The sequence below is a fragment of the Strix aluco genome, chromosome 27, assembly GCF_031877795.1.
Source record: "Strix aluco isolate bStrAlu1 chromosome 27, bStrAlu1.hap1, whole genome shotgun sequence".
NCBI lineage: Eukaryota > Metazoa > Chordata > Aves > Strigiformes > Strigidae > Strix > Strix aluco.
The window spans coordinates 2,026,229-2,036,363 of NC_133957.1; the positions used below are offsets into that span (position 1 = coordinate 2,026,229).

At 65.2% G+C, this 10,135-nt stretch overlaps 1 protein-coding gene across 1 annotated transcript; it reads left to right on the plus strand.

The window, feature by feature from the left end:
- Nucleotides 1-2,849: 2,849 nt before the first annotated feature.
- Nucleotides 2,850-9,766, plus strand: KRT8 (keratin 8). Its single transcript, XM_074807824.1, is given in 10 exon segments — nucleotides 2,850-3,551; nucleotides 3,553-3,654; nucleotides 6,062-6,270; nucleotides 7,169-7,229; nucleotides 7,325-7,420; nucleotides 7,515-7,679; nucleotides 7,970-8,095; nucleotides 8,684-8,904; nucleotides 9,117-9,172; nucleotides 9,280-9,766. Coding segments are annotated over 10 exon segments (1,449 nt in total). The 5' UTR covers nucleotides 2,850-3,320; the 3' UTR covers nucleotides 9,462-9,766.
- The last annotated feature ends 369 nt before the right edge of the window (nucleotides 9,767-10,135 follow it).

The following is a 10,135-nucleotide window of genomic DNA, read 5'->3' on the forward strand; positions in this document are numbered from 1 at the left end:
GGTGGGCAGCTCCTCCAGGGGGTGGGAGAGCTTCTCTGGGGGTGTGGGAGAACTTTGCAGCTCCCCTCCCCAGGCCACAGCCACTTTCACCCCGGGGGAGGGAAATCGTGTCCCGTTCCCGGGTGTCGCAGCTTTGGTGGCCTTTGAGAGCCCCTTGCAAAGCTGGAGGAGCTCAACCCCCCCAGCACAGTTCAACAAGGTGATGCTGAGCCAGGCGCTGCACCGGGTGGTTCCTGCCTCACGGGCTCCGTGCGGGGATTCGGGGGGGGGTGGCTGGGTGGTTGTGTCTGAGCAGGACAGACGGTGGACAACTGGGTGCATCTACCCAGGGGTGGATGGTTGGGTGGGTCCATAAAGGTGGGACTGGCCGGGGATCAGCAGATGAAGGGATGGGTGATGGGTGGGTGTCTAGAAGGGTGGGTGGGTCTGTCATGGGGTGGATGGATGGATGGATGGATGGATGGATGGATGGAAGGATGGATGGATGGACGGATGGAGGGAGGGATGGATGGCATGGACAGATGGATGGATGGATGGATGGAGGGATGGACAGATGGATGGATGGATGGATGGAGGGATGGACAGATGGACGGATGGACGGACGGATGGATGGATATCTAGAAGGGTGGGTGGTTGGATCTGCCCAGGGATGGAAAGGGACGGGCAGATGGGTATCTAGGAGGGTGGATGGGTCTGGCAGAGATGGATAGATGAAGGGAGGAGGGAGGGATGGATGGAGAGATGGCTGGACGGACAGATGGCTGGACGGATGGATGGATGGATGGATGGATGGATGGATGGATGGATGGATGGACGGATGGATGGACAGATGGACAGATGGATGGATGGATGGATGGATGGATGGATGGATGGATGGATGGATGGATGGATGGATGGACAGATGGATGGATGGACGGACAGATGGATGGATGGATGGATGGATGGATGGATGGACGGATGGATGTATGGACAGATGGATGGATGGATGGATGGATGTGGGATGGATGGACAGATGGATGGAGGGATGGATGGATGGATGGATGGATGGATGGACAGATGGATGGATGGATGGACAGATGGATGGAGGGATGGAGGGATGGATGGATGGATGGATGGATGGATGGATGGATGGACATCTAGGAGGCTGGGTGGGTGGTGGGTCTGGCCAAGGGTGGAGGGCGGGTGGGTGGGTACGTGGGCATGTGCATGGGTGGGATGGCTGGAGCTGCCTGGCTGAAGCACGGACGGATCTCCCTCCTCGGGGAGGCCCGTGGCTGGATGAGGAGGTGGCTCCGTGGGTTCACCCCGCATCAGCCTGATCCCCGGTTGCCCTCCCCGGCGCTGCCCCAGAGCCACCCTTCCTGCCGCGCCAAAGACAATGAAGCAAAGACAAAATAAACCCAACAAACCTCCAAATCCCTGCCTGCAGGTGCCGGGCGCCGCGTGCCGTCTCGGCCCAGCGCCCGCCGCTCCGCGCGGGACAAGCCCGGTCCTGACCGAGGAGCCGCACCCGGCTGCATCCCCATCCCGGCCCTCCCTGCTGCCGGGGTGCTGCCCAAATCCTGCTCCGGTTTTTCCCACTTTGAGGACAAGGAGGTCACAGAGAGCTGATGGGGCTGGCTTGGGGCTTGGGGACACGGGCCTGAGGATGCCAGCGTGGGGATGTATGTTGGGGACATGGGGTTGGGGACATGGGTTGGGGTCAACAGGTGGGGTATGGGCTTGGGGGTGCGGGTTTGGGTTGTAGATTGGGGTAATGGGGTTGGGGACATGGGTGTGGGGACACAGACTTGGGGACGTGGGGCTGGGGACACGGGCTAGGGAAGGGTTGGGGGTCATGGGACTGGGGAGGTGGACTGGGGGCACAGGGTGAGGGTACGGGGTTGGGGACGCACGTTGGGACAGGGGCTGGGGACAACGATTGGGGGACACAGGTTGGGGACAGGGGCTGGGGACAAAGATTGGGGGACACAGGTTGGGGACAGGGGTGTGGGGACAAAGACTGGGGGACACAGGTTGGGGACAGGGGCTGGGGACAACGATTGGGGGACACAGGTTGGGGACAGGGGCTGGGGACAAAGATTGGGGGACACAGGCTGGGGACAGGGGCTGGGGACAAAGATTGGGGGACACAGGCTGGGGACAGAGGCTGGGGACAAAGATTGGGGGACACAGGCTGGGGACAGGGGCTGGGGACAAAGATTGGGGGACACAGGTTGGGGACAGAGGCTGGGACAAAGATTGGGGGACACAGGCTGGGGACAGAGGCTGGGGACAAAGATTGGGGGACACAGGCTGGGGGACAGAGGCTGGGGACAAAGATTGGGGGACACAGGCTGGGGACAGAGGCTGGGAAGAGGGGTTGGGGACACACCTTGGGGACACACCTTGGGGACACACCCCCTGCCCGTGCTGGAGCCGAGCCGGGGGGTGTCACTGTCACCCCCGAGCTGGGTGCGGGTCTGTGGGTGCTGACGGGGGGGGGTGTGGTGGCACCGGCAGCCGCATTTTGGGTGAATGACGGCTGCCCCGGAGCACCCCCAGCCCCCCCTCGCACCCCCTCCCCTTCCCCACAATCAGAGACCTCGCTCCCCACCCGCGGTGGGCAGGATCCGGCCCCGGCTCTGCGGCAAGGCCCGGCGGATCCCGGTGGATCCCGGCGGATCCCGGTGGATCCCGGTGGATCCCGGTGGATCCCGGCGGATCCCGGCCGCTCCGAAGGGGTTAAGGAGCAGCAGGTGCCTCTCTCCCAGGCTGGAGCCCTCCCACCCGCTCTCCTCCCCCAGCTCCTGGATATAAACCCGGAGCTGCTCACCCCGCCCTGGATCCGTCCTCCCTCAACCCGTCCTGCCCGTCCTGCCTGTCCTGCAACCACCCTGCTGCTGCCTCTGCCCTGCCCCGCTCCAACCCTCCGCCAACCTGCTCGCAACCTTCTTGCCCACCTTGCAACCTCCTTCCACCTTCTTCCAACCTTCTCGTCTGTCTTCCAACCCTCTTGCCCACCTCCCAACCTTCTTGCCCACCTTCCAACCTTCTTGCCCACCTTCCAACCTTCTTGCCCACCTCCCAACCTTCTTGCCCACCTCCCAACCTTCTTGGCCACCTTCCAACCCTCTTGCCCACCTCCCAACCTTCTTGCCCACCTCCCAACCCTCTTGCCCACCTCCCAACCCTCTTGCCCACCTCCCAACCTTCTTGCCCACCTCCCAACCTTCTTGCCCACCTCCCAACCTTCTTGCCCACCTCCAAACCTTCTCGCCCACCTTCCAACCCTCCTGCCCGTCTCGCAACCCTCCTGCCCGCTCTCCTGCCCACTCACCATGTCTGTCACCATCACCAGGAAGACAGTGAGAAGCAGCTTGGCCGTACCCGGCCGTTCCTTCAGCTCCCACTCCTACACCGCTGGCCCCGCCATGAGGATGAGCACGGCTTCAGCCTTCGGTGGCTACGGTGGGAGCCGCTATGGAGCCGGGCTGTACCGGGGCCCAGCTGTCGTGCCTGGGACAGGGGGTGGCATCACGTCTGTCAGTGTCAACCAGAGCCTCCTGACACCCCCTCAACCTGGAGATCGACCCCAGCATCCAGCGGGTGCGGAAGGAGGAGAAGGAGCAGATCAAGACGCTCAACAACAAGTTCGCCTCCTTCATCGACAAGGTGGGGCTGGGCTGGGGCGAGACCCTGTGGGGAGAGGGCTGGGACCCCCCCTAGGGACCTCCTGAGACCCTCAGGGACCTCCTGACCCTTTCAGGCACACCCTGAGCCCCTCGGGGACATTGAGACTCCCTTGGGGACCTCCTGAGCCCCTCAAGGATGTTCTGACCCCTTCAGACACACCCTGAGCCCCTCGGGGACATTGAGACCCCTCAGGGACCTCCTGGACCCTTCAGGCACACCCTGAGCCCCCTGGGGACATTGAGACCCCCTCAGAAAAGTCCTGACACCCTCAGGGACATTCTGGCCCCCCATGGGGACATCCAGACCTCCCTGAGGACCTCCTGACCCCTTTGGGCACATTTTGCCCCCCTTGGAGACCTCTTGGTCCCCTTGAGGATGTCCAGACCCCCTTGGGGACACCCTGGCCCCTTTGGGCACATTTGGTCCCTCTTGGGGACATGCAGACGCCCTTGGGGACACCCTGATCCTTTTGGTCACATTTTGGACCTCTTGGGGACCTCCTGCCCCCCCTGAGGACATCCAACCCCCTCAGGGACCTCCTGACCCGCTTTGGGCACATTTTACCCCTCCTTGGGGACCTTCTGGCCCCTTTGGGTACGTCCAGACCCCCTTGGGGACACCCTGGTCCCTTTGGGCACATTTTGGTCCCCTTCACGGACTTCCTGCCCTCCTTGGGACACCCATACCCCCCCCAGGGATCCCCTGACCCCCTTTGGGCACATTTTGGCCCCCTCGGGGACTTCCTGCCCCCCCTGGGGACATGCAGCTGTGGGGACACCCTGGTCCCCTCCCACTGCTGGGGACATGGCGGCTGAGCCGGCGGGCAGGGAGCGGCACTGGGGCAGGACGGGATGGGGGGGGGGGGGGGGGGGGAGTGTTGCCCCCCTGGGGTGCAATGGGGACACCCCCCCACTCCCACCGGCACCCAGCACCCTTCCTCCGCGTCACCCGCTTCCGGGTGCTCCGCTGGGGCCGGGCTCCTCGCCCCACTGCGGGCTGGGGGGGGGGGGGGGGGGGGCCCAGCCATGGGTGGGGGGGATGGGGATTCCCCTGGGGGCAACCCAGATTGCACCCGGGACCCCAGGTTTGCACCCCAGGATACCAGAAGTCCCCCGGACCCAGTTTGCACCCCAGGACCCCAGAATTGCACCCAAGGCCCCCAGATTTGCACCCAGGACCCCAGACTTGCCCCCTGCCACCCCTTTCACCCACCCCACCCTCTGCCCCTCGCAAAGGAGCACCCACGACCCCCAGGTTTGCACCCAGGACCCTGAATGTGCACCCAGGACCCCACAGCTGCCCCCTGCCACCCCACTCACCCTCTGCCCCCGGCAAAGCAGCACCCAGGACCCCCGTCTCACACCCCAGATCCAGAATTTTGCACCCAGCACCCCCAATTTTTGCACCCAGCACCACGGATTTGCACCCAGGACCCCAACCTCACCCCCTGCCACCCCACTCACCCTCTGCCCCTTGCAAAGGAGCACCCAGGACCCCAGCCTTGCACCCCAGATCCAGATTTGCACCCAGCACCCCAGATTTTTGCACCCAGCACCCCAGATTTGCACCCAGGACCCCACCCTCGCACCCCAAATCCAGATTTGCACCCAGGACCCCAAATTTTTGCACCCAGCACCCCAGATTTGCACCCAGCACCCCAGAATTTTGCACCTAGGACCCCAGATTTGCACCCAGGGACCCCACCCTCGCACCCCCAGATCCAGATTTGCACCCAGGACCCCAAATTTTTGCACCCAGGACCCCAAATTTTTGCACCCAGCACCCCAGAATTTTGCACCTAGGACCCCAGATTTGCACCCAGGACCCCACCCTCGCACCCCAGATCCAGATTTGCACCCAGGACCCCAAATTTTTGCACCCAGCACCCCAGATTTTTGCTCCCAGAACCCCAGATTTTTGCACCCAGCACCCCAGATTTGCACCCAGGACCCCAGCCTCACACCCCAAATCCAGATTTGCACCCAGGACCGCAGATTTTTGCACCCAGCACCCCAGATTTGCACCCAGGACCCCAGCCTCGCACCCCAGATCCAGATTTGCATCCAGGACCCCCAAATTTTTGCACCCAGGACCCCACATTTGCACCCAGCACCCCAGATTTGCACCCAGGACCCCACCCCTCGCACCCCAGATCCAGATTTGCACCCAGGACCGCAGATTTTTGCACCCAGCACCCCAGATTTGCACCCAGCACCCCACCCTCACCCCCACTCAACCCTCTGCCCCTTGCAAACCAGCACCGAGCACCCCCCCTCCATGACCCACCCCACGTACCCGAGCCCATCCCGGGGAGGGGGATTCCCCGGGTGGGAGGGGGTGATGCTGACCCCCCCCCCCACCCCTCTCCCCCCACCTTTGCCCCCAGGTCCGGTTCCTGGAGCAGCAGAACAAGATGCTGGAGACCAAGTGGAGCCTCCTGCAGACCCAGAAGACCACCCGCAGCAACATGAGCGGGCTCTTCGAGGCGTACATCGCCAGCCTGCGCCGCCAGCTCGAGGGCCTGGGCCAGGAGCGCCTGCGCCTGGAAGCCGAGCTGGGCAACATGCAGGGGCTAGTGGAGGAGTTCAAGAACAAGTCAGTCCCGTCCCGTGGCCACGCTGCGGCCGGGGTTGCCAGGGCTGCTCCCCCGCTGCTTGTGCCCCTCCCCAGGGTGTCTGGTGGGGTGGGGGGGGGCGGGTTGGGGGGGTGTGACGGTCCCCCTGGGTGGTGGCCCCCGCCGTGGGGTGCAGCGTGTCCCCGTGTGCCCGAGGCGTTGGCGGGTGGTTGGGGGTGTCGGGGTGGGGCTGGAGCGTCCCCTTTGGCTGTCGCTGGGGTGGCCTGGCCTGGGGAGGGTGGTTCTTCCACTGGCCTTGCAAGGGACATACTGGTGGGTGGGTCCCCGTGTCCCTGTGTCCTTGCATCTGTGTCCCCCATATCCCCATGTCCCCGTGTCCCCCATGTCCCTGCACCCCCATATCCCCACACCCCCATGTCCCCGTGTCTCCATGTCCCCCATAGCCTCACATCCCCATGTCCCCATGTCTCCGTGTTCCCCCGCATCCCCACATCCCCACGTCCCCATGTCCCCACGTCCCCATGTCCCCACACCCCCATGTCCCCACACCCACATGTCCCCATGTCTCTGTGTCTCTGTGTCCCCCAAAAACCCACATTCCCATGTCTCCATGTCCCTGTGTCCCTGCATCTGTGTCCCCCATGTCCCCATGTCCCTGTGTCCCCCATGTCCCTGCACCCCCATGTCCCCATGTCCCCATATCCCCACATCTCCACATCCCCGTGTCCCCATATCCCCACATCCCTGTGTCCCCACATCCCCATGTCCCCACGTCCCCATGTCCCCATGTCCCTGTGTCCCCACATCCCCAGTCCCCACGTCCCTGTGTCCCCACATCCCCACACCTCCATGTCCCCATGTCCCCCCATCCCTGTCCCCCCCCCATCCCCAGCTCCAAGCCCTTTGCTCTTCCCCAAGGTACGAAGAAGAGATCAACCACCGCACCGAGAAGGAAAACGAGTTTGTCCTGCTCAAAAAGGTGACCCGGGGTCTGGCAGGGGCCGAGCAGCGCTGGGGAGGGGGGTGCTGAGGGACGGGGGGGGGGGGCTGACGGGCCGCCTGCTCTGCCCCCAGGACGTGGACGAAGCCTACATGAACAAGGTGGAGCTGGAGTCGCGCCTGGAGAGCTTGACCGACGAAATCAACTTCTTGAGGCAACTCTATGACGAGGTACGGGGTCACCTCCCTCGGCGGGGGAGCCCACACGTGTGCTGAGTTGCCCGTGCTCAGCCCTGCACCCCCCCCCCCCCTCCATGGCACGCAGGAGCTCCGGGAGCTGCAGTCTCAGATCTCCGACACCTCCGTCGTCCTCTCCATGGACAACAACCGCAGCCTGGACCTGGACGGGATCATCGCCGAGGTGAAGGCGCAGTACGAGGACATCGCCAACCGCAGCCGCGCCGAGGCCGAGAGCATGTACCAGATCAAGGTGAGCTCCCGCCTCCCCCCGCCGCCGCTCCCCGCTGCTCCCCGCTCTGGGATGAAGGAAGCGCAGGCTCCTTCCTCCTCCTCCTCCTCCTCCTCCTCCTCCCTGAGGCTTCGGCCGGGCAAACACCCTCCCTGCCCCGGAGCGGGCGGCTGCTGCGTGGGAGGGATCCCGGCTCCAAACCCAACCGCAGCCCAGCCTGGAGCATCCCCCCTGGCATGGGCACGTCCCGGCTCTTTTCTCCCCAATTTTGGGGTGTCCTGTCTCCATCCTGCCCGCTCCGGTCCCCACAGTACGAGGAGCTGAAGACGACGGCCGGGAAGCACGGGGACGACCTGCGCAACACCCGCAGCGAGATCAACGAGCTCAACAGGCTGATCCAGAGGATCCAGGCGGAGATCGAGGCGCTCAAGAACCAGGTCTGGGAACAGCCCCCGGGGTGGGAAAGTGGGGAGACGCTGCCCGCTCCTCCCGCTGCCGCCCTCCCCCCCCCCCCCCCGGGGGCCCCTCTGGGCCTTGAGACCCCCCCCAGCCACCCATGGACCCCACGGACCCCTACCCTCGGCAGCCCTGGATCAGAGCTATCCTGGAGATGCGGGGGGGGCCACAGCCTGGGTGTGGGGGATAATGGGGGGGTGAGGTGGGGGGGGGGGGGCATAGGGGATGGTGGGGGCGAGGGATGGTGGGACATGGGGGGTGCAGGGGCTACTGGGGGGCAAGGGACGTTGGGACATGGGATTCTCGGGGGCGAGGGGTGCTGGGGGTGGGGGTTGCTGGGACACGGGAGGTTCTGGGGGGGCGAGGGGCGCTGGTGCGTGGGGGCTGCTGGGGGTTGAGAGATGCCGGGGGTGAGGGATGCTGAGGCACAGGGGTGCTGTGGGATGCTGGAACTGTGCTGAGGCACAGGGATGCTGGAGCACTGGGGGTGAGGGGCACAAGGGACCCCCCCCAGCCCCTTCTCCCTCTCACCCACCCCCCCCCCCCCCCGCTGTGGGTGTGTGTTGCAGCGAGCCAGCCTGGAGACGGCCATCGCGGAGGCGGAGGAGCGCGGGGAGCTGGCCCTGAAGGACGCCAAGGGGAAGCTGGCTGAGCTGGAGGCCGCTCTGCAGAAGGCGAAGCAGGACATGGCCCGGCAGCTCCGCGAGTACCAGGAGCTCATGAACGTCAAACTGGCCCTGGACATCGAGATCGCGACCTACAGGAAGCTGCTGGAGGGCGAGGAGAGCAGGTGGGGGCACCCCCCGGCATCCCACGGGCACCCTGCAGCCCCGCCCTGGGTATCCGCAGCTCAGAGCTGTGGCCGTGACAAGGAGGAGCCCACCCCCCTCTGCCACCGCCTCCCCCTTTGCCCTTGGGCATGTCCCTTAGCCCCCACCCTGACACTCAGCGTGTGTCATGTGTCTGTGTCCCCCCACACCCCCCCCAAATTTCTCCCGGCAGGCTGGAGTCTGGCATGCAAAACCTGAGCATCCACACCAAGACGACGGGGTACTCGGGTAAGGCGGAGGGGGGGGGGGGGGGGGGTGGTGGAGGCCGGGACCCCCCACCTTGGGTGACACCACCCGGTGCCACCGTGCTCACGACTGTCCCCCTCCCCCAGCAGCTGGCTTCGGCGGGGGCTTTGGGGGGGGCTTCAGCACCTCCTTCGCCAGCTCTGGCTACGCCGTGCCCCCCCCCGCCCTGGAGAGCTCGGCCCTCACCAAGTCCCGCGCCATCGTCATCAAGAAGATCGAGACCCGCGATGGCAAGTTGGTGTCTGAGTCCTCCGACGTCCTGGCCAGCTGAGCCCCCCCTCCCCCGGGGGGGTCCCTCCGTGGGAGCCTTTGGCAGCCAGATCTGGCCCACAGACGGTCACGACCCCCAGCACCCCCTTGTTCCCACCCCCCACCCCCAGGGCATCCTGAGCCAGTGCCCCCCCAGTCCACAACGAGGGCTCCAACCCCCCCCTTTTCCCCAACCCCTCCCTCCGTCCTGCCCCCCCCATGTCCCCATTGAAGCTGTGGGGTGCGAAAGGGGGGGCCCAACCTGCCCCCCCAGAGTGGGGGGCTCCTGCCAGCTCCGCTGCCAGAATAAAGCCTTTGAAATATGGAGTTTTTTTGATAAATGCTGGTGCCAGGAGCTGCTGCCAGCGGGGATGTGGGGGGCCTGGAGAAGGGTCCACCCCGGGCCAGGGGTGCCAGGATCTGTCCCGGGGTGCTGGGATCCATCCCGGGGTGCTGGGGTCTGTCTCCAGGTGCCAGAGTCCATCTTGGGGTGCCAGGATCCATCCGGAGATGCCAAGGTCTGTCCCAGGGTGCCAGGATCTGCCCCAAACCGCCTTCCTGGGGTCCCCCATGCCAGGATGCACACCCGGGGAGCCAGGATCTGTTGTGGGGTGTCAGTGTCCCTCCTGGGGTGCCAGGTTCTATCCTTGGGTGCTAGGGTCCCTCCTGGGGTGCCAGGACCCCTCCCTGGGTGCC